At 42.5% G+C, this 24,870-nt stretch overlaps 1 protein-coding gene across 2 annotated transcripts in view; it reads right to left on the bottom strand.

Annotated features, from left to right (window-relative positions):
• The window catches only part of acoxl (acyl-CoA oxidase-like), a 396,539-nt gene that overhangs the window by 12,247 nt on the left and 359,422 nt on the right, over positions 1 to 24,870 (bottom strand). Inside the window, exons 18-19 of one of the 2 annotated variants that reach the window (XM_072246899.1) lie at positions 16,610 to 16,813; positions 16,032 to 16,118 (exon numbers count right to left, since the gene is read on the bottom strand). In XM_072246899.1, coding sequence (XP_072103000.1) covers positions 16,649 to 16,813 — 165 coding nt within the window. In that variant the 3' untranslated portion in view covers positions 16,032 to 16,118; positions 16,610 to 16,648. Of the gene's footprint in view, positions 1 to 16,016; positions 16,119 to 16,609; positions 16,814 to 24,870 lie in introns of those variants that run through there. The other variant, XM_072246892.1, reaches the window with a different exon arrangement.

Raw genomic sequence — 24,870 nt, 5'->3', positions numbered from 1 at the left:
TTCCTGCTGGAGAAAGGGCATTAAAATGTGTTCATTCATTTCTTGGGGGCTCTGCTAACTCTAGGCTGATGTTGGAACAGAGAATTAATTGGAAGAAACTCCTGTTACAGTTCTAGATAATGTGACCATCTTCCCCACACGCTCTGGTTCCCAGAAGGTCAATTTTATTCAGACAATTTTTTTAAAACTCTCTTCTTTCTCTGCGCTGGCTAATTACAGCTCTTAAACAACTGCAGTTATACCCTTATTTTCTGCTCTCTTTCCATTCTTTCGCTTAAGCTAAGGAATAAAGAGAAATAACACCATCAACCCATCGGAAGGACTGTTCGCCAGATTTCTCCAAAGCACTGATTTATATCAGATCTATGCTTTGCTGACTGCAGTTGCAATGAACTTCTGTGTAATTAGAGTGGCATTCTTCCAATTCAGGTCTTTCATGCATCTCACCCCCCCCAGTTTCCACTGCACTATCAGCAGTGCTCTGTTTCAGGTGACTAGGTCCTGAGCCTTCTCCAATTTTAAAAGTTCTCCTTAAAATATCTTTGGTCAGGCTTGCTTTGAATTTTTTTTGATAACACAGTTGGATGAGTCACCGTGTTCCAAAAATGCCATTATTATAACCCCGGAAGCAAGTGCAATTATTGAGAAGGTTTTGTTCTCCAGATTCAGGTTTAGTTTATCAGTGTGCATCAACTTTACTGAGAAATACAGTGAACAGCTGACACATTCTCATCACCAACAAGTTTATTGCCCAGAAAATCCTATTCACCTCTTAGGCAGTAAAATGGGATTTGAAACTAGACTAGGTCAGAGGCCAAAACCAGTGGGAGAAGTTAAAAACAAACATACAGAAGTTTAGTGAGCCACCTGCATCCATCAATCCTCTATTTGGGATTCTGTTTCGAGTGCATAAATATGTAAAAAACAAGATACACTGTTTAATGAGTCAACAACCATTACTTGTTAAATAATTGTTTTGTGACACCCAGTTGTGAACAGCTGTTAAAACCTTTACTTCTAAACAGCACTGGCTTCACTGGTGGAAGGAGACACATTTTCTTTGTATAGCATACAGATAATGTGGTTTCACTCTGGCTGGGTGCAAAGTAAGAGGCTGCAGTGGCAATTCATGATGAAGAAATGTCCACTTGGTTAATGAGTCTTCAGTGATTCACAGATTGCAAACTATATGCTGTCAATAGGAGCTTATTGGGTAGCAGGAACATGCAAGTTTACTTGATGGCAGTAGTTAATTAAATGATACAGAACTCTAAAAAAACAATATTCTCAAGGGCACCAATTAGGGTAAACTGCAAGTCAGTCACTGAACTAATTGCAATAATAAATTGAATCATTTCAACCATTTTGTGTACGAATGTTTTTACTCTTACATAACTGTAGTGTGAAAATTTCCCCTTCTTTACAGTGCTCTTAGGTTAAAAATAACCTTAAAAAAGATCACGCCATAAAGTCCATCAAGCTTGGAGTGGTCACAGTTTATGGTCCTCTCGTCAGTGACAATGAAGTGCTGGGACGTGTGGAAAAATATCTACAGGCTTTTTGCCATGGAATACGTTGCAGGAAATAATTTATGTCTTTCTGATGTAAAGTTAATTTTGTGTGAAACAAGGCACTCCAGTGTTCCATGACTGTACAAAATAACTACAATCCTATGAATGGTGGTTTACAGATATACTGCATTTGAAGTATTCGGGAAAAGGAATTAGGCTCTCAGCCCTGTTCTTCCACTTAATAAGCTCACAGCTGACTTGTGATCCAACTCCATATGCTGCCTTTGTCCTATTGTCCTAATAGCTTATATTTAACAAAATCTCTCAGCCTCAGACCTAAAATGAACAATTGACCAAGCATCAATAGCCGTTGTAGAAGAGAGTTCCAAATGTACATCTTTGTTTGAAAGGAGCCTGTAATCTTCCCTCTGCAACCCCTACAAGCCCCATCAGTAGCAGCAAGCTGAAGCTTGACAACAGGGGCTCCCAGCCTTTTCTGTGTCATGAACCCCTATCATTAACCGAGGGGACTATAGACCCCAGGTTGGGAACCTCTGCTCTACAATATATAATTCCAAGTATTTTGTATCGGGGCAGTTTAGAGAACAAATATCAGTGGGTTATTTTATTGCAAAGGTATTCACAAGCTTGTTTTTTGAAAAAAAAACATATGATGCTGAAAACATTTTCTGCATCCTAATGCCAAAGTTGTGTATGGTTAATTGTCAATAAGTTCCGAAAACCACGTATCTATAGAAAAGAGTACGGTTGACATTTCGGGCCGAGGCCCCATTCAGCAGGACTGGAGGAAGGGTCCTGCTGAAGGGTCTTACTGTACTCTTGTCCATAGATGCTGCCTGGCCTGCTGAGTTCCTCCAGCATTTTGTGTGTGCTGTTGGGAGAACACCCCTGTTATTTTTAAGTGGTCTCATATCTCTTTACATCCACCTGAACAAATTTTATAACATTTACCTGGAAAACGATTTGTTTTCAGCAGTCAGGGTGTCGAATATAAAGGTCAGGAAGTCAGGCAGCAGTTGTACAAAAAATTTGGACAGGCCACATTCGGAGTACTGTGTGCAGAATGTGGGGATTTTGGAGAGGGCATGGTAAAGACTCAATGGGATTTTGCCTGGATTGGAGACTATTAGCCACAAGAAGAGTTTGGACAAACCTGGATTGTTTTCTATGGAGCCTTGGAGGTTAAGGGACAACCTGTTAGAAGTATATAAAAATATGAGAGGCATAGGTGGACAGAGACATTTTTCCCCTAGGGTGGAAATATCCAATAGTAGAGGGCAAAGGTTTAGGTGAGATGTGGATATTTCAAGGAGATATGCCAGGCAAGCTTTTTACACAGAAAGAGGCAGTGCTTGGAAGAAGATATAATAAGTAGGTTCAAGTAACACTTAGATAGGTACATGAATGGTCTGAGAATGGAAGGTAAGGACCATGTGCAGATTAATGGGATTAGTTTGTATAATTTAGCACCTTTGTTAGCACTTTGTATTCCACGTGTTCAAGCAGTGAATGACTACAAAGATGGTTGGAAAGGTTTGAATTTGCTTGGCACCAACCACAACCTCAGGATTCCCTAAACCGCTCTACAGCCAATAAAGTACTCTCTTTTGGAAATGTGGTAATCTTTGTAACGCAGGAAATGCGCTGCTGATTTTGAACACAAATTGCAACCATGTGATAATCCCTCATCAAACTGGTAGTCCCATATTGTACAGGTGTATTTGTCGTGGGGCAGCTCATCGAAGTTTAAAATTCGAAGTACATTTCTCACTATTACCATCAGGAAGGAGGTACAGAAGCTCCATGGCATAAAAAAAGATGAGGAACAAGTAACAACCTAGTTTAGAGTAACAAGTAAGAGATTCAGTTGGGGGGGGGGGGTCTAAGAAAGAATCTTTTCACCCAGAGGTTAGTTGGAATCAAATGCACTGTCCGAGGCAGGAGCTCTCACAATTTGTCAGAAATACCTAGCTGAGCAGGTGAGCTAATAAGGCAGCGAAGGCTGTGTACCAGGTTCTGGTAAATGGGATCAGTACAGGTGGTCATTGTGGACATGGTAGACTGAAACCCTGTTTCTACGCTGTACACCTATCACCTGGAATTCTTGAGTTGGGGCAGTGGGGCGTGGAATTCCAAGGCTATGTGGAAAGCTTAATTGATTCAGTGCTTCAAAGACAGTATGGGCTGAAAGGCTTCCTCCTCGGCATTATTCTATGAAAAATACCAATAATTTTTATTTAATACATTTAATAATTCATGGAGCAATGCAACATGTTGCTTTCAAACCATCATCAGGGAGTTGATGGTCCACTTAATGGGGGAATACCCATTAGGTATCTGATCATTGACTGACCCTACCATGCAGGGCATCTTCAAGGACCAGTGCCTCAGAAAGGCAGCATCCATCATGAAGGACCCCCACCACCCAGGACATGCCCTCTTCTCATTGCTGAAGGCACACGCTCAGTGATTCAGCAACAGCTTCTTCCTCTCTGCCATCCGATTCCTAAATGGCCATTGAAACTGTGAACACTACCTCATGTTTTTATTATTTCTGTTTTTTTTACTATTTTAAATCTAACTACTTAATATACATATATATATATATATATATATATATATATATATATACTTACTGCAATTGATTTACTTATTTATTTGACTTTTCTATATTTATCATGTACTGCATTGTACAGCTGCTGCAAAGTTAACAAATTTCATGACATATGCCAGTGATATTAAACCTGATTCTGATTTATTATCAAGGTATGTATAAATTATACAACCTGGAGATTGGCTTCCTTACAGGCAGCCACAAAACAAGGAACCCAAAAGAAACCATTAAAAAAAGACTAATAAACACCCAATGCGCAAAGAGAGAGAAAGAACACAAATCGTGCGAACAATAAACACAAGCAACAGCATTCAGGACCAAAGTGAGTCCGTAGGCACAAAACGCAGAGCAGGCTCACAGCCTCTGCCTCAGTTCATCACACAGCAACACCCCCAGCCTTCTCAATCCATCCAGTCCAGTGTTTAAATTGTCCAAACATCAGATCACTCCTTGGGCCTTGTGTCGCAGTGATACACTCTGGGTTCAGACCCTGCTGCGAGTTCCAGCCCGTATCCAAACTTTTCAATGTGACACAGTGCTTGGATCTATCCAACCACGCTCTTGGTTTAGGTGGAGAGGCTCCAAAACTCCTCTGCTCTGACTTCGCACCCCCAACTCCATCTCGACCATGCTCTGATTTTGCATTGCACTCACACGCCTTGACCTTCACGCCGACCTCACCTTCGCTCACCTCTTCATTGTTTGCAGTGATCGGTTACCACAAGTTGCCACAGAAAAAGTGCCATTAGTAACGTAGTTATATTTCTTGCTTTATGAACCGCCAGTAAACTGTCACCCGACCTCAGTAATGCCATCTTAAACCAGAAGGAGCTCTAGTGTGCTGTAAGGTGGCGCGGAGCTGCAATCTATATCACAAAGTTGTGGTTCAGATTTAGCTGTTTTTTCACAAACACAAGAAAATCTGCAGATGTTGGAAATCCAAGCAACACACACAAAATGCTGGAGGAACTCAGCAGGCCAGGCAGCATCTATGGAAAAGAGAAAACAGTCTCCTTTCCATAGATGCTGCCTGGCCTGCTGAGTTCCTCCAGCATTCTGTGTCTGTTAGTTGTTTTTTTTAGTTACGCAGGGTTTTCGGGGGGGGACAGAGAGGGGAATTAGGAGTTAGATTAGGCTACAGGGACAGGGATATAGGAGGAATTAGAGATCAGGCCAGAATTTAAGCCTCCACGCTGTGTTTGAAGGCCAGAGACGTGGGACGTTGTAGTTGCTTGTTGGGCAAGCAGATCAGTGCAGACAAAGGCTGGTGAACGAGTTGTGGGTTCTGGTGTCGGAGTTCTATGTTGGCAGATGGAACAATGTCCAATCACCCTCTGGGTTCACAAATCGGTGAGACCAGAGTTCAAAGCCTAGTGTTTGGGGTCCTGTAATCGGGGAGTCTGGAATTGATGTCTAGTGTTTGGTAATTGGCAGGTCCTGGGGTGAGTGTTGACGACTGAGGCCGAAAGCTCGAATCAGAAGTCTGAAAGTTGAGGATCATTTGGCTGGAGCCCAAGTATGTGAATCTTTGTGAGTCCTCTGGGAAAGCTGGAAGGCCCAACACCTGCAAGTTTGAGTCCGAGTCCAAGTCCACTAGAGGCTGGAGGTCGAAGACTGCCTCTCCTGGGTTTGGAGGACTGTATATATGCATGGGTGGGGGTGCTGAAGAAGTGTCTCATCCTGAAACATTGACTCTTTACTCTCTTCCATAGATGTTGCCTGACCTGCTGATTTCCTTCAGCGTTTTGTGTGAGTCGCTTTGTATTTCCAGCATCTGCAGATTTTCTCGTGTTTGAGATTCTCCTCTTCTCCATTTTCCATGGTGATTATGGGAAATGGAAGACATGCAGACCAGCACCAATGGGCTCTGGTCACTGCCGGAGGAATAAATTTGCTTGAGTAATTTTGATGTATGGACTGGTTTAAGATGGAGGATATTTCTGCTCATCAAAATACAGTGTTTTACATCCACCAAAGACTGCACTTATATTCAAAAGGATGTGCAACCTCCAGGTAGCACAGAGGTACAGCTAGTAAAGTTACTGCCAAACAGCTGTAGCAAACTGGATTTAATCCTGACCTCAGGTGCTGTCTGTGTGGAGTTTACATGTTCTCCCTGTGTTTCTTCCAGGCTCTCTGGTTTCATCCCAAAGTCCAAAGTAGCTTAATTGGCCACTGTAAATTGTCCCTAGTCTGTAGGTGAGGATCTAGGAGTTTGATGGAAATGTGGGAAGAATTAAATGGGATTAGTGTATTATGGGTGCTAATTGGTAATGCTGGGTCAAATGGCCTGTTTCTATGCTTGATCACTCTACAATTCTGACAATGCAGCACTATTGGTGGTGAGGGCATGGATGTGGTGGAGACCTACAAGTACCTGGGGGTGCACCTGGATGACAGACTTGAATGAAACACCAACACAGAGGCTGTGTACAAGAAGAGCCAGAGTCGCATCTACTTTTTGAGGAGACTGAGGTCCTTTGGAGTATGCAGGCCTCTCCTTCACATGTTCTATCAGTCTGTTGTTGCCAGTACAAATTACAATTTCCTACGCAGTGGTGTGCTGGGGCAATGGCATCAAAACGGGTGATGCCAACAGGCTCAATAAACAGATTAGAAAGGCTGGTTCTGTTAAAGGAGTCAAACTGGACACCCTGGAGGCTGTGGTGGAACGAAGGACCCTACGGAAAATCCTGGCAATTCTGGATAATGTTTCTCACCCTCTGCATGCCACTTTGGCTGAACAGAGGAGCACTTTTAGTAATAGACAAAGACAACTGTGCTGCTCCAAAGAGCGCTATATGAGGTCATTCTTACCTTCGACCATTAGGCTCTATAATGAGTCAATCTATAGCTGGGGAAGTGATGACCCCTCCTGTGAGACTGTTTATGGTACCAATTTTTTATTCTTTTTACTTCTCTTCTAATATTTATATCTGTACACTTGTAATGCTACTGTGACACAGTAATTTCTTTTGGGATCAATGAAGTATCTATCTATCTATCTTCAGTTCCAAAATGATCACAGTTATTAGTTTTGGCACCATGTTTTACTTAAGCAACACAGAGGTAAAACCTGCCTTTCACGACCTCACGACATTCCAAAGGACTTCACAGCCTAGTGATGTGCATTATTGTGAAGGGGTAAGAAAGAACAGCAAGTGCTTGATCTGTTGCAACACATACCTGGCCTTTGGTGTTGGAACCAAACCAATGAGAATTGACTCCACTCTGCGATATCACCTGAACGATCAGTTTCTGTAGTAGTGGCTTAGGGATTCCGTTCTCAAGTAAATACTTCCCACTTCACTTTTAATTTTTATCTCGTTAATTGATGCAGTGCAAAGATTAATCTGTGAATTGCTAATCCTTATATAGGTCTATAAATTGATTGAAAATAGTTTGTATAAACATGTCTTGCTTCCCCACCTCATGTCCTATCCTTTCACTCTACCCCACCCCTCGTCTCCCACCTTCCATTACACACTGACTCTTCTTTACTGCTTGGGATATGTATGTATAGGTATGTTTATCCTGCTTTATGAAGATGTTACTTGTGATACTGTACCATCACACTGCAATCTAAAATTTTGCCATTTGAGGTTTAGCAGGTCAGGTTTCAGAAACGTCATGGGTTTCTGTGTAAAATTCATGAAATCTGACTGAATGTGTGCAGGATTATGCTGCATAGGATGGTGAACCACAATGATCAGAAGAGGTTATCTCCCTCAGACAACTGCAGAGCACTTGTGAAAGGTTTTGTAGCACAGGAAAAAAATAACTTTGTACAACTTTTAACCTTTAAACTCTGGCACTAAGTTGGCCAGTGAACAAATATTTATTAGTTTCAAGGAGTTTTGTCAGTAAAAAGGCACGAGCAAAGGGCAATTCCAAGAGGGATATACCTATATAATAAAAACGCTAGCCGTGACCTAGTAACTGGTGTGGCTTGCTTCATCTCATACACGCCAGAGTGCAGTTCAGAGTCACTGATCACAGAAACAGGGTCCTTGGCCCACCATACCCATGCCAACTGTCAAGTAATCATCTATACTAATCCCATTTTTCAGTACATCTTCTGAACCACAATGGTCAGAAGAGGCTTTTATGCCTTCATGATTCAAGTATTCTTTAAATATGTGAGCACTTGCCTCCACCTCCCACTTAGCGGTGTGTTTCAGATTTCAACCACCCTCCAGACGAAAAACAAATCAGATCACCTCGAAACCTCCTACCTGTTACCTTAAACCTATGCTCTCTGATTTTACACACATCTGATATGGGGTGTGGGTGGCAGGTAGAGATACATCTCTACTCAAAGGAGGTGTAAGGCGCTCCTTCCATCTGCTAGCCTGCAGGTCACCCTCGAGTAAGGTGTGGCACCTGCTCAGCCGCCCCCCCGATCAAGGTCACGTGAAGCCATGGGAGCAGGCAGTGGATGGTCGTACGAGCACCGGTCCTGGTTATGTGAGCAGTGACGCCAGGCAGACAATCTCTGAAGTATATTGATAATGCCTGGGGTCACCTGTCTTGTAAAGAAGAAAGCAATGGAAAACCACATCCACGGAAAAATTTGCCAAGAGCAGTCATGATCATGGAAAGACCATGATCACCCACATCATATGACACAGCGCATAACGAACAAATTTCATGGGGAAAGTTATCTGCTATCTACCCCCTATCTACACCCCTCACACTGGAGAAGGTGATGTTATTACATTACGAAGACAATAAGAGACTGCAGATACTGTGATCGGGAACAGAAAACAGAACCTTGGGAGAACCCAGTGAGACAAGCAGCATCTGTGGAGGCAAAATGCCTGTGATGATGTTTCAGGTTGAGAAACTGCAGCAGGACTGAGAGAGAAGAAGAAAGACTGTCAGTGTATAGCAGTACAGGAAGGCCGGGTGGGAGGGGAATAGAAGCTGGTAGAATCAGAAGCAGGTTTAATTATCACTGGCATATGTCATGAATTTTTTTGTGTTGCGGCAGCAGTACATTGCAATACATAATAATAAAAACTAAATAGGTGATAAATGGAACCAGTATTAAGTTCAATGGCTCCATTTAGTATCAGAGAATGTATACAATATACAACTTGAAATTCTTACTCTCTGCAGACATGCACAAAACAGAAGAAAACCTCAAAGAACGAATTATAGAAAAAACTTGAGAACCCCAGAGCTCCCCCGCCTTCCTCCCACGTACTGTCAGCAGCAAAAGCATCAACCCTCCCCCGCCCCACTTATCTCAGCAAAGAGCATCAGCACCACCGCCCACCATACAAGCACAGCAAAACACCCAGAGTCCATGATCTAGAGTCCAACAAAAACTAGTTCACATTCCATCAAGAGAGAGAGAGATACCTCAAGTGCAGAGGGCTCCAACAGCTGTCCCAATGTTCTGATCTCCCACGATGCCTCAATTTCAAGTCGAAATATTTGTCAAATGGCATGTATATTACAACAGCATTACAGAGTTATAGAGAGCATGAAGGAATACAGAACAGATGCAGGTCCTTTGGCCCAGCCGCAGTGCCCACCCAGCTAGTCCCAATTTCCTATGGTCAGCCCATATCCCACCAAGCCCCTCCCCTCTATGTACCTATCCAAATGCTTCTTAAGTGATATTATTGTACTTGCCTCAACCACTTCCTCTGGCAAGTCATCCCATATACTCACCAACCTCTGCATCAAAAGTTTCCCCTAGTAAATCTTTCCCCTCTTGCCCCCCAGTTCTATTCTGTATTCTCTTAGTTTCCCCAAGAGATTTCACGTGAAGACATAACATAGACAACTGATACAAGACATCATTGTTTGTCATGTGTGAACCTTAAAAAACAATGTTATTAGACCTTCCAACAGTGGCCACCTCATGTTCACAGAATTCAGAGCCAGTCATTATTCACTCTGTAGAAGCGAGTCACAAAGGGACTGCCTCAGAAGAGAACCTAGTCCTATCAACACACATGAACCTTGCAATAATGAGTTTCAGAAGGTGCTCTGGAGCAAGAGCCTGCACTATGATCTCACTCCTCTCAAAAGGGTGGTAAAAGAGGGGGGTAGATGAGGAATGAAAGTTTTAATAAGTTAATGAGATAAGGTAACTGCAGCTCCTGTTTCATTGCCCCTAGCTAGAACAAAACACTTAATTAAAACAGGTATTTTCTAAACAAAGACAGAGTGAACTGAGGGCTTTTCAAACTTGGGGATGTCTCATTTTTACATTTTGAAGAATAAAAGTTCTGATTACTATCTTTGCTTGGTTATAAGATGTATCAAAAGAAGTTGTACATCAGCTTTATCAAGGTAATATGTGCCTAGTAAACAGCTAATGAAAAGCACTATTGTTATAAAATATAATCCTTGCTAAATTTCCCTCCTCCATTTCTCCATTGATGCCAAATTAGAGGGATGATAAATCAGCCATGATGGAGTAATAAAGCAGAATTGATGGGCTGAATGGCCTGGTTCTGCGCCAATGTCATATTGCTATGGTGGTCTAGCTCCACAACTGGCAGGTGCATCATCCTGGAGTGAATTCAGATAGGATTCAATTGAGAAGAAGTGGAGAAATGACTTGGCATAATCCTGTCACTCACTACAAACAAACTTTTATCTTCACAGAGTAGGATGCCAGTGGAATATGGTTAGTAGCTGGACACCCATTCCCCTCTTTGTCAAACTTGATGGAAAGAAACATTGAGAACCTCTACAGCCGCCTTGGTGTCCAAAATTTGTCTACTCTTATGGCCACTGGTCCAGGGGATTATCTGGTACATTGCCAACTAATTTTTGAATGGTTTACCAATGGCTATTTTGCTTGTTTAAATGTTTGAAGCCAAATCTTTACTTGTAATTAAACTACCTTAAGCTCTTAGACAGAAGGCTGGTCTATTAGTAGCATAAATCAGAAAGTCAACTTTTCACCTAAATGACCAGAAACATGTGCAATGTGAAGCAAATTTTCAGTGGTCGCCCATCAGTTATACAAGGTCAAAAATTACACCTAATGCAAGAAACAAGTAACACAACATGCAAAGGAATACGTTAAGTAGAAGTGCTGTGCACAAAACATTTTTGATATAATTAATCAGAACATATGTAAGCCCATTTGCAGAGTGAGTTTCATGAATACATACACAACTGTGTGTGCTATAAAAAATGAGGGAGAAGAGAAACACATTTACACACAGGCAAACAGACACACAAATATACATCATTTTCAGAGATATATTTCAGGAAACAGAAACAAGCAAAGCTTCGATATTACTCAGAAATTAAAGCTGCGTAGTCACTGACCACAACTTGTTTTCAAACTGTTGTCAGTACCTCTTTTCAATTTCAGCAGCATATTTAGTTCTGACAGAATTTCAGGGAAACATCCTAATGGGTGAATACATTGTGCTGTTGGTGTTAATGAACTTTGCACTGCTCTGCTCCCTGGCTGGCATTGGCTGGTTTAGTCTGGTACTCGACATGTTGCAATCAGAGTTAGTGTTGTTGATTTAGTGTGATGATAATGGGTCCAGGTAATTATTCAGATGGACTACAGAAATATCCTTGAATGAAAGCATGCTTGTGTGGATGTCAGGTCGAAACAGCATTACGATGGTATTAGATTCAGAAGTGATGCCTTTCAGAGTCAACCAGCACATTGCTGATTGCTCTACTGTGGTTCCCAACCTTTTTTGTGCCCTGGACCCCCTACCATTAACCCAGTGGTCCACAGTCCCCAGGTTGGGAACCCTTAAGAGTCTAGTATATCAACCGAATTAAAGGGGCTTAAAAATACAGTAGAACACAAGAGCTGTACCCTTAATTCAATACTAAAGAGAATCTTGTGAGATAGGAAAGCATTTGCTGTCAAAAATAACACCAACATCTGTTGCAGCAATATGTCATTCAATAACCCATAGACATATATAAAATTTAGAACAGCACAGCACAGGAAGAGGTCGTTTGGCCCACAAGGTCTGTGCTGGCCATGATGTTAATTTAAAATGGATATATATGCTTGAAAGTGGTACATAATCCTTAAATCCCTGCTTGTTCATGTGTTTGCCTGAACGCTACTGAATGTTAATGTCCTATCTCTCTCCCTCACCTCTCCTGGCAATGTATTCCAGACACCTAACACTCTCTGGGTAAAATTTTCCCATGTAAATCTCCTTTACACTTTCCTCATCTCACCGTAAATCTCTGCCCTTGAGTATCTTAGGACAAAGATTCTGACTGCTTAACCTACCTGTGGCTCTCATCATTTATATACTTCGATTATGTTGCCCCTACCCCTCCCATCAGCCTCTACTGCTCCAAAAAAATCCAAGCTTGTCCATCTTCATCTTATGACTGATATTCTTTACTTCACACAATATCCCAGTGAACGTCTTCTACACCCAATACAATCCTTCCTGTAATGCAGTGGCTCGAACTGTAAACAGTACTCCAAATGTTTTCTGCCCCTACAATATTATTTCCTGACTTTTATACTTAAGCTAAGTATGCCATTCACCTTCCTTACCACCCAATCAACCTGTGTTCCCATTATCAGAAAGCAATCTACATGTACCCCAAGATTGCTCTGTATATCAATATTACAAAGAGTCCTGTCATTTGCTGTATATGGTTCTCTTAAATTTGACCTCCCAAAGTGCACCACCTCACAGGTCTGGATTAAGTTCCATCTACCATTTCACTGCCTACATTTCCAGCGGGTCTATAATCTCATAAATCCTCTGGCAACCTTTTTCACTATCCACTGAGGAAACTTACTGCAAATTTAGTGATCAGTAACCAGGGCCTGTATTCACGGTAATTTAGGGGTGACCTAATTGAAACATTGAACGGTGAAAGGCCTTCATAGAGTGGATGTGGAAAGGATCTTTCCTATGGAGGGAGTGTCTAAGACCAGAGGGCAGAGCCTCAAAACAGAAGAGTATCCTTTTAGAATGGAGATGAGGAGGAATTTCTTTAGCCAGAGAGTGTTGAATCTGTGGAATTCTTTGCCATAGGCAGCTGAGGAGGCCAAGTCTTCATGTATATTTAAGGCAGAGGTTGATAGATTCTTGATTGGTCAGGGCATGAAGGGATACAGGAAGAAGGCAGGAGACTGGAGATGAGAGAAAAAGTGGATTAGCCATGATGAAATGGCAGAGCAGATTCGATGAGCTAAATGGCCTAATTCTGCTCCTATATCGTAGGGTTTATGGTCTAATCAGTCCAAATCACAAAAGAGAGCCGAGCACTAACCCTTGTGGAATACTGCATCTCAACGGCCTCTGCCACTGTTTTCAATGGTCAAGCCAATTTTGAATCCAATGTAGCAAGTCTTCATGGATCCCACGTGCCTTAATCTTTTGGATCATGAGGGACCTTGTCAAAAGCATTACTGAAGTCCATTTATACAGCATCCACTGCCCTACCTCATCAAAAATTATTGTCACCTCCTCAAAAAATTCAGCCATTTGTAAGAACTAACTTCCCCTGCACAAAGTCATAATGATTATCCTTAACAAGTCTAATCTTTCTTGGATGTGAATCAAACGTATCTTTAAGAATATGAAAATTGCTTTTTTCTCTCCTCCTGATCTGTGGGGTATTTCCAGCATTATTTCAGAATGCCAGCAACTGCTGCATACTGCCTCTCTCTGTTCCACGTTTCCTCGTTTTGGATAGACTTTGAGGCTCATGTTACATGTGCTTCTGGATTCTGGTTACTCGCTTTTATTTTACTGTTTCTGTGCGGTTTGATTGGGGCAAGCGCTGTGAAGGATGCTTTGTCCTGCAATGGGCTAACAGCGCTATGCTGAACTGAACTAAACTGAATGCTACTGGACTCCTGGCTGGATGTTTGATATTCCATGTGCTGTTCGCTTGCTTTTTGCATTTTATTTTTTTTTCATGTGTTGGGGGTGTTTGATGTTTTCTTGAACAGGTTCCATGGTGTTGCTTTGTTTTGTGGCTGCCTGTGGGAGGACAGATCACAGAGTTGTATTCTGTATGCATACTTTGATAATAAATGCACTTTGAATCTTTTCTCTCTACTTCTCCAGGCTGCTTTGCTGTAATTTATCACTCTCTCTTTGAAGGCGGTAAAGCAAATTGTGTCACCTAGAAAACCTTGATTCCCACCCAATCTTCAGGAAGTTGGATGACACAAAAACAGGCCTTTACCCACCAAGTGCACACTGACCATCAAATGCCTAATTACACTAATACTGTTTTATTCCTACATCCCTATAATAATTTCATTTTATTCTTCCTAAACTTCCATCAGCTCCTTCCATAGTCTAGCCACTCACCTAAACACAACTTGCTGTAAAACGTGAAAGACAGAGTGGTTAGCTAGAGACCTTTTTTCCCCAGGGTGGATATAGCCCAGGTCAAATATTGGGGGGGGGGGGTGATTTCAAGATGTTTGAAGGAAAGAATAAAGGGGGATGTCAGAGGTAGATTTTTTACACAGAGAGTGACAGATGCATGGAACAAGGGTGGTGGTAGAGGCAGATACATTAGAGACTTTCAAAAAACTCTTAGATAAGCAAATGGATGAAAGAAAAATGAAGGGCTATGTGGGAGGGAAGGGTTAGATTGATCAAAGAATAGATTAAAGAGTCGGCACAACATCATGGGCTGAAGGGCCTGTACTGCACTGTGCTGTTCTACGTTCTGTGTTCTAAATGCTGCCTAAGCTATTTTAAGTCCTGGGCTCTGTCTACGTACCACTGGCCAGCTGTCTACCTAAAATAAGCAGCGATAGGAAGAGGCAGTTGGCAGGGATTGAGTAGGACTAAACTGAAGTGCATTGCCAGTATAACAGTAAATCAACAGGCTGAGTAGGGATTGCCTGAAGGGAGAGATATGGGGCCAGACAGCTGAGGTCTAGACTTTCCTTGAAGAATTAGAGACTCTTTCTAACTGCTTTAACTAAAAGTTTGATTTACTGTAGGAGACCTCCTCTTTTTCCCTCATGACCACACTTCCCCCTAAAATCCAGTAGCTCATTGTATTGCAGTTGGATTGCAAATGTCATTAGTGTGGGTTCACAATAATAATAATAACTTTATTTATGGAGCACTTTTCATACAGTTGATGTATTTCAAAATGTTTTACAATGGGATAAAAATACAAATACAAAAATAAAAAAGTAAAAATAAAAATTAACATGAAAATAAAAGACAAAAAGATGTTAGTTAAAAGCAAGGTTAAATAAATAGATGTTGAGCTGATGTTTAAAGGTGTCGGCTGAGTCTTATAGTTTTAGGTATTGAGTTCCACAATTTAGGAACATAGTTCAAGAAAGCTGACCTGACAATTATCTTTCGAAGGAGGTTGCTTAAATTAAGAGACTGGCAGAAGAAAATCTGAGAGTTTGAGCGGGATTATAAAATTAAAATAATTCTGTGATGTACTCCAGTCCCAGACCATTAAGAGTTTTAAAAACAAGTAAGAGAATGTTAAAATCAATTCTAAAATATACAAGAAGCCAATGCAGAGTATCTCGTACAGGAGTTCCCTCATCCTGGTTGTGGTTATAAGTCTAGCAGCGGTATTCTGAATGAGTTAAAGTTTGCCAATAGATTGCTTTGGAAGGCCAGTAAAAAGTGCTTCGCAGCAATCTAGTCTATTCAATATAAAGGCCTTCCTATTTGTGAAGGTGTTAAGGTGTCTAGAAGATTTAACAGAAAACATACATAGATTATTGCAGAGTTAATAGAGTAGTCTAACCAGCCGATTTCTGGACTGACTCAGATTTTTTTTTCCCCTTCATTTTTCTGTGCATTTTAAATGTTTTGAAAGAGCGTTGCTGGGCTATCTGCTGTGAATGGCACTCCCCACCCCCCACACTCCACCAGGATTAGGCTCACCTGGTTCCTTATCTGCACACTTGTTGCTGGCGTCAGGTATCTGTGTTCCAGATACCAGGCTCGTTCCTGGTAAAGGAGACTAGTTCCATGTAAAAGGCAAAACTGAAAAAGAACAAATAAATAAATACAAATTCGTCTCTTGGAAACAGTCTTTTATGGCTTTGAGGTAATGCTCTTTTTGGTAAATAATCCAAACACAAAGAAAAGCATTAAATAGCAAAAAACTTTGTCATTTTGAGAGATGAACTGAATCTCGAACCCACATCATTTGCTGCACCACTTTGGTCAAACTCTGACTAATATGAAGACACAGGAACCCAATCAATATTTTGTTCTCTGTGTTTAATTGGTACTGTTTTGAAGCTAATCCTGTATTACAGTCTACTGCAGTGCCAAAATAGGCAATACGACAAACAAATTATGTCATTCTGCATTGTTGAACATGCGTACTCTTTCAAAAGTCATGTTAATTTGAAAATATTTCAGTATATTTTAGGCTTTTTTCATGTTATTTGATGAGCTTACTTGTCCCACATTTGGGCTTTTCTGGTTTATATTACGTTTTTATAAAACAGTTTAAAGCCAACAAGTACCTTTGTAGAGTAACAGTTGTCATGTGGGAATTGTGGTTATCAATTTGCACACAGGAGTTCCAATGCCTTCTCTTTTAGCTTAGATTTCCAGTAATTACATCTCACTTCCAGCATACTGATTCCCCACTCTACGCAATCCTTAGTTATGTTGATTGTTACATGATTACACTGAGAACTCTGTTGCTCCTTAGAGGGCGAGGGATCCTGTATATCAAAGGGAGTTTACTCAGTTTAATACTTTATCTATAAAATAGCAGCTCTTACAGTGCAATACTTCTTCAGTTGTTTAAGAAAAAAGAACAAACAGTTTGAAGAACTCAGAAGGTCAAGCTTAATCTATGGGGCAAAGGTGGAGTCAGTGTTTTGGTTTGAGATTCTGCATCAGGGCTGATTCAAAACAACCGGATCAGGACACCTTGATAGTTTCTTCAACACAAAAAGGAGCTGGAGGAACTTAGCGGTTCAGACAGGATCTCCAGAGGAAAATGGGTAGCTGACGTTTCGGTTCAATTATCCATTTTGCTCCGTAGTCAATAGGTCCTGCTGAGTTCCTCTAGTTCCTTTGTGTGTTGTTGCAGATTTCCAGTTAGATGTAGTCTCATTCTTCAGGTTGGTAAACAGGTTTATCACTGTCACGTGTACCGAGGTACAGTAAAGAACTGGTTTGCATGCTGTACATACAGATCATTACATTACACCGTGGTAGTACAAGGGAAAAAAAGTTACAGACTGTAGGTCAAAGTGTTACAGTTGCATGGAAAATGCAGTGCAGGCACAGAATAAGGCGCAAGGCCATAACAAGGGAGATTGTGAGATCAAGAGTCACGGTAACAGAGTGGTTAGCTTTACAGTATAAGCAGCCCAGGTTCAATTCCTGCCGCTGTTTGTATGTTTTCCCCATGACCACTTGGGTTTTCTCCTATAGTCCAAAGGCTACTTGGTTGGTAGGTTAATCTGTCATTGTAAATTGTCCATTGATTAGCCTAAGGTTAAATTGGGGGTTGCTGGGCTCACAGGGCTAGAAGGGCCTAATCCACAATGTAACTCGCTCAATAAATAGATAGATAGATAAATAAATAATTAAAATAAGCAACCAGGCATACTAGAGGACCTTTCAGTAGTCTTACTACAGTGGGATAAAAGCTCTCCTTGACCCAGGTGGCATATACTTTCAGCCTTTTGTATCTTTTATGTGATGGGAGGAGGAAGAAGAGAGAATGTCTGGGGGTGGGTGGGGTCTTTGATTATGTTGGATGCTTTGTTAAGGCACTGAGAGGAATGTGTGCTTTCCATGATGTGCTGAGTTCTGTCCACAACTCCCTGCAGATTCTTGCCATCATGGACAAAGCCGTTGCCATAATGTATCTGGACAGGATGCTTTCTATGGTGCATCAATAAAAATTGGTGAGGGTTGATGACGGCAGGTCAAATTTCTTTAGCCTCCTGAGGAACTAGAGGCACTGAAGAGCTTTCTTGTGCATGACGTCTATGTGCTCAGACCAGGACAGGCCATTTCTGATATCCACACCTAGGAACTTGAAGCTTTCAACCTTCTCGTTTTTAGCACTGTTGATATAAATGGGTGCGTGTAAGCTGTCCCAGCTTCCTCAAGTTAATGATCAGCTCTTTTGTTCTTTTTGTGCCTTGTTGTAACAACCTAAATTTTATGGTCAGGTTTCTGTTGTGAAAAAGTTTCAAGAGTTCAACTAGCCTCCCAACGCTGGCTCAGCTGGTAACATTAATATGTAACCGAAATACATCAATGGCACGATTACAGGCCAGCGTGAGTAAGAACATTGGTGAAAAAGAAACAAGTCATCACAGTTCTTGCTCATGACTGATAATTACACACTAATAATCGTTCTCTGAAAAGGTGCAGCAAACTTTCACGATTTAGATACATAGGAATTTAGAGATGAGCTTTATTTGTCACATGTATATCAAAAAATTGAAACATACAGTAAAATGCGCAATTTGCATCGACAACTAACGCAGTCCAGGGATGTAGTGGGGGGTGGGGGCAGCGCATAAGTGTTGCCAAGTTCCTGCTGCCAACGTAGCATTAGCACAACTTGCTAATCCTATCCTGTACATCTTTGGAATGCGGGAGAGCCCACAGGAAGCCCATGTGGTTACGGGGAGAGTGTACAGCAGCGGGAATTGAAATCCCGATTTTCCCATCGCTGGCAATGTAAGATGTTATGCTGACAGCTGCATTACTGTGCTGCCCTCAAAGGATTTCGAATGTTTCTGGTTGGTTTTGAACTAGGGAACTTCAGTGTCTCAGGCGAACGTAATAACCACTGCACTAGAGAAATATTGCCATTTGAAGAGTGGTTATCTACATTACCTTTTGAAACCTACTACAAAAATAGTAAATTTGGAGTAAAGTAAAAGGTTCATCATGGTTTTAAATCTCTGGACATTGCAGTCCACCCTGAGATTCTCAATCCACCAGACGGTTCAAACAGTGGCATCAGGAGGAGGCAGAGGCCACAGCGTCTTCTTCATGATGAACTCGTCACGGTCTTGTCAAGCATCTTGGCAGATGTCAAGCCGGCCCTCAATGTACTAAGTACCATGATTAACAAACGAGAAATGGCCTACCTGTAAACTATTCACATCCTTGCTGGGGACTTCAATCAGGCTAGCTTGAAGAAATCTCTGCTTAGTACCACTAGCACAATACCTGCAGTACCAGAGTACTCAACGCAATCAACCAGTGCTACAGTCCCATTAACAATGCTTACCATTTCATCCGTGAACTGCACTTTGTGAAATCTGAGCATCTGGCTGTCCTCCTCCCACATACATAGAGACTAAGGAGCAAGGCATCAGGGGTAAGGGCAACAAAGAGCGATGACAAGAACGGCTACAGAGCTGCTTTGAGTTGGTGGACTGGGCCTTGCTAAAGGACTCATAAGGGAACCTGAGTGAATATGCCATAGTCGTCACAGACTTATGGTCTTATGAACAAAGAGATTCACCATCTGCTGACAGCTAGATCAGTAGCTTTTAAGACTTATTTTAAGGAAAGTACAAGAGTCTTTGCCGACATGAAGCCCTGGATAAGAAAGGGTCCCAAGGAAGTTGACAAAAATTAAAAGGTTAGCACTGTAGTGAGGTGGCAGTGCACTCGGACACAAAGAAAGATGTAATTGTTCATCCTTTACACCTTTTTCACAATTGCCAGGCACTGCTGGTTATCAAGTACTGTAGGTGTACCCCACTAGCATGTTGCTTGATAGCAGTGAAGCTGGACTTGTTGCACACCGTGATGAAGCCTGTTTCAAGCACCCAGGGCATCAGAGGCAGTGTGCAATCCAACAAAATGGTGGAATTGATTGGCTTAGTCGTTCTTATCGTGATCACAAAACCTTGTTGGACGTTGGTAATGTAGAATACTGCATTCACTGTTTCATTGGTGAAACCAATGGCAAAGTCAGGTGATGGGTGGGGCTGTGTGGCCTCAGCATGAACTAGGCTCGTGTGCCTCGGGGTCACATGTGGCTCTGGGCCTGTACTCACTGGAGGTTAGAAGAAAGAGAGAGATCTCACTGAAACCAACCAAACATTAAAAGGCCTTGACAGAATGGATGTGGAGAGAATGTTTCCAATAATGGGACAGAGTAGGACCAGAGGGCACAGCCTCAGAATTGAAGGTGTCCCTTTAGAGCAGAGATGAGGAAAAATTTCTTTAGTCAGAGGGTGTTGGTGAGGAGGAATTTCTTTAGCCAGAGAGTGGTGAATCTATGGAATTCATTACCACAGACAAATGTGGAGGAAAGTCATTGAGTATACTTGAAGTGGAGATTGATTAGAAAGAATGTCAAAGGTTACAGGGAGAAGGCAGGAGGATTGGGTTGAAAGAGAAAGTAAATGAGTCATGATTGAATTGTGGGCCAGCGGGCCTGTCCCTGTGCTGTACTGTTCTATGAATAGTGGGGCAGACTTGATGGGCTGAATGGCCTAATTCTGCTCCAGTGTCTTCTGGTCTTATGAACCATCTGCTTTGGGCTAGAGCACTAGTGTTTAGGACTTACTGTCCAGGGAAGTAGAAGAGGTTCAGAAACGATCGTCAGAAGTCCATCTCACATGCAGAGCAGCAATTCCAGACTAAACAAATCACAGAGAGATGCTCAACATCTGTGGCAGGGTTTGAACGTCATCACCTCCCACGATGAAAAACCAAATAACAAACACGCAGTGGCCACTTTATTAGGCACAGGAAGTACCTAATAAAGTGGCCGCTGAGTGTATGTTTGTGGTCTTCTGCTGCTGTAGATCATACACATCAAGCTTTGACGTGTTGTGCATTCAGAGATGCTCTCACACACCACTGTTGTAACACAAGGTTATTTCATTTACTGTTGCCTTCCTGTCATCTTAAACCAGTGCGGCCAATACCCCCCGACCTTTCTCAGTAACAAGGTGTTTTTGCCCACAGAACTGCCATTCACTGCATGGGTTTTTTTGTTTCTCGCACCATTCTCTGTAAACCCTAGAGACCGTTGTGCATGAAAATCCCAGGAGACCAGCAATTTCTGAGATACTCAAACACACCATCTGGCACCAACAATCATTCCACGGTCAAAGTCACTTAGATCACATTTCTTCCCCCTTCTGACGTTTGGCCTGAACAACAACTGAACCTTTTGCCCATGCCTGCGTGCTTTTATGCACTGAGTTGCTGCCACATGATTGGCTGATTCGATATTTGCGTTAACGAGCACAACCTAATAAAGTGGCCACCGAGTGTAAATGGCAATGAGGTTTTGCTCCCAGATGAGCTCAATGTCTTTTATGCTCATTTTGTCTGACAGAGCATGGAGGCACCTTCACAAACCCCACAGCCCCCGACAAACCTGTGATTTCAGTCTCTGAGACCATGTGACAGCATCCTTCAGGAGGGTGAATCCACAGAAGGCATCTGGCCTAGACAGCATACCTGACTGAAGGCATGCTAATCCACTGGCTTGAGTGTGTACCGACATGATCAACATCTCCCTTCAGTAGTCTGAGGTACACACCTGCTTCAAGCAGGCATCAGTCACACTGGTGGCCACGAAGAACGTGATAATCTGCTTCAATGACTATTATATTACATCCACCGTAATGAAGTGCTTTGAGAGGCTGGTCGTGAAGCATATCAACTTCTGCCTTATAGGACAACCGGGTTCCATTCCAATTTCCTTACCATCACAAGTCCAACAACAGCAAGGCCATTTCATTGGCTCTTCACTCAGCTCTGAAACACCTCGACAATGAAGATGCATACACATCAAGATGCTTTTCATTGACTACAAATCGGCATTCAATACTATCATTCCCTCACAAGTCATCAATAAGCTCCAGGGCCTGGTCCTCAGTACCTTCCTGTGAAATGGATCTTCAGTTTCATCACTGGTCAACCCCAGTTTGTGTGGACTGGCAACACCATCTTCTCCAAACTCACCATATCACAAGTGCAGAACAGCGCTGCATGCTTAGCCCCCTGCTCTACTCATTTTATACTTATAACATACTAAGTACAGCTCCAATATCATACTTAAATCTGCTGACAACACCATTGTTGTTGGCTGAATCAAAGGTGGTGATGAATTGGAATATAAGAAGCGACTGAAAATCTGATTGAGCGGTGTCACAGAAATAACATCTTACTCAATGTCAGCAAAACCAAAGGGCTGATGATCGTCTATAGTAGGAAGAAGCTGGAGGTCCTTGAGTGAGTCCTTAATAGAGGATCGGAGGTAGAGAGGGTCAATAGCTTTAAGTTCCTTGGTATTAACGTATCAGAGGATCTGTCCTGGGACGAGCTTCTAAGTGCCATTACAAAGAAGGAACGGCAGCACCTCTACTTTGTTAAAAGTTTGTGTGGATTCAGCATGTCACCAAAAACTTATAAACTTCTGTAGATGCAAAATGTAGAGTATCCTGACTGGTATGGAGACACCAGTGCCCATGGATAGAAAAGGCTACAGAAAGTGGTGGACATAGTCCAGTCCTTTACAGACAAAGCCCTCCCCACCATTGAGTACATTTACATGGAGCACTGCCACAAGAAAGCAGCATCAATCGTCAAAGAACAACCCCCCCCCCCATTCAGGCCATTCCCTCTTCTCACTTCTACCACTGGGTAGGAAGCTCAGAATCCTCCATTCGCACACCACCATCCAAATAAAGGGCAAGGCTGTGCCAGGAAATTGAGAACAAAATGTGTGGCAAGAAAGAAGGTGGCAATCTGGGCCCCACCTACTTGAATACAAGTTTACCACATTATTACTTTCTAACGTAGTGGGTAGTGCTTGTTGCTCTCACTTTCAGCTTCCACCGCTGGCTAGCAGTGTTGCAAAAAGTGTGTGTAAGTCTCTCCCTGCTGGTACACAGCAATAACAAGCCTCATGTTGTGCCTCCTCGCTGGCGACACACATAAACTGAACTCCTTTCGGACTCAGGTTGAACTACGGAGGACGGGGAAGAGGTCTGGCCCCTGCTGACGCAGCACCCAGGCCCACCAGTGTGTGGACATGCCCTGGTGATCGTGACCCAGATCTCCAGCTATGGGTAAATAGTCCCACTGCCTTGTGGGCAGCCTCGAGATAGACGAAGGCTACGGGAGTAAACCGAGACAGTAAGTCCGGAGTGGAGCCCCTAAGGCAGCTGGACATCATTGAACATCCTTCCGGCAGCTCCTGCAGCCATGCTGGTGCCAAACTTTTTGCTTCATAAGCTTTCCTTTGGAATGCTCCGGTGAGGCCGAGAGATAGATCTTGATGACTGGGCATCTCAGGATCTCCATACCTTCTGCCCAGGCTTGTGATGTTGATTATCATCGACCCATTGTTCTTTGAGACAGACGGATGCCAACCAACCAGACCAGACTTTCTGACTTTCCTGCATTTGCTACATCACAACATTATGATTGTTAGGTTTCAAATGTGACTACAATTCAGAGTGCTCCATGGCTGTGACATGGTTTGGGATGTTCTGAAAAGGACACAAAAAATACTTTCAAATGTAATTATTTCTATCCTTCTAATGTTAAAAGTAAGCTCTGCAAATTTCTCAATGTAGTTTCGAATAATGGACAAGGGAGAGCCAGCGGATGTAGTGTACCTGGACTTTCAGAAAGCCTTTGTTAAAGTCCCACATAGGAGATTAGTGGGCAAAATTAGGGCACATGGTATTGGGGGCAGAGTACCGACATGGATTGAAAATTGTCCGGTTGACAGGAAACAAAGAGTAGCGATTAACTGGTCCCTTTCGGAATGGCAGGCGGTGACCAGTGGGGTACCGCAGGGTTCAGTGCTGGGACTGCAGCTGTTTACAATATACATTAATTATTTAGATGAAGGGATTAAAAGTAAAATTAGAAAATTTGCAGATGACACAAAGTTGGGTGGCAGTGTGAAATGTGAGGAGGATGTTATGAGAATGCAGGGTGACTTGGACAGGCTGGGTGAGTGGGTGGATGCATGGCAGATGCAGTTTAATGTGGATAAATGTGAGGTTATCCACTTTGGTGGTAAGAACAGGAAGGCAGATTATTATCTAAATAGAGTCAAGTTAGGAAAAAGGGAAGTACAACGAGATCTAGGTGTATCAGCATGGAGGTACAGCAGGCAGTGAAGAAAGCTGATGGCATGCTGGCCTTCATAACAAGGAGAATTGAGTATAGGAGCAAAGAGGTCCTTCTGCAGCTGTACAGGGCCCTGGTGAGACCACACCTGGAGTATTGTATGTAGTTTTGGTCTCCAAATTTGTGGAAGGACATTCTTGCTATTGAGGGAGTGCAGTGTAGATTCACAAGGTTAATTCCCGGGATTGTGGGACTGTCATATGTTGAAAGATTGGGGTGACTGGGCTTGTATACACTGGAATTTAGAAGGATGAGAGGGGATCTGATTGAAACATATAAGATTATCAAGGGATTGGACATGCTGGAAGCAGGAAGCATATTCCTGCTGATGGGTGAGTCCAGAACCAGAGGCCACAGTTTAGGAATAAGGGGTAGGCCATTTAGAACAGGATTGAGGAAAAACTTTTTCACCCAGAGAGTGGTGGATATGTGGAATGCTCTGCCCCAGAAGGCTGTGGAGGCCAAGTCTCTGGATGCTTTCAAGAAAGAGATGGATAGAGCCCTTAAAGTTAGTGGAATCAAAGGTTATGGGGATAAGGCAGGAACTGGATACTGATTGTGGATGATCAGCCATGATCACAGTGAATGGCGGTGCTGGCTTGAAGGGCTGAATGGCCTACTC

This window comes from Mobula birostris, chromosome 2, assembly GCF_030028105.1.
Source record: "Mobula birostris isolate sMobBir1 chromosome 2, sMobBir1.hap1, whole genome shotgun sequence".
Lineage (NCBI taxonomy): Eukaryota > Metazoa > Chordata > Chondrichthyes > Myliobatiformes > Myliobatidae > Mobula > Mobula birostris.
This window is presented reverse-complemented; position numbering and strand designations above follow the sequence as displayed.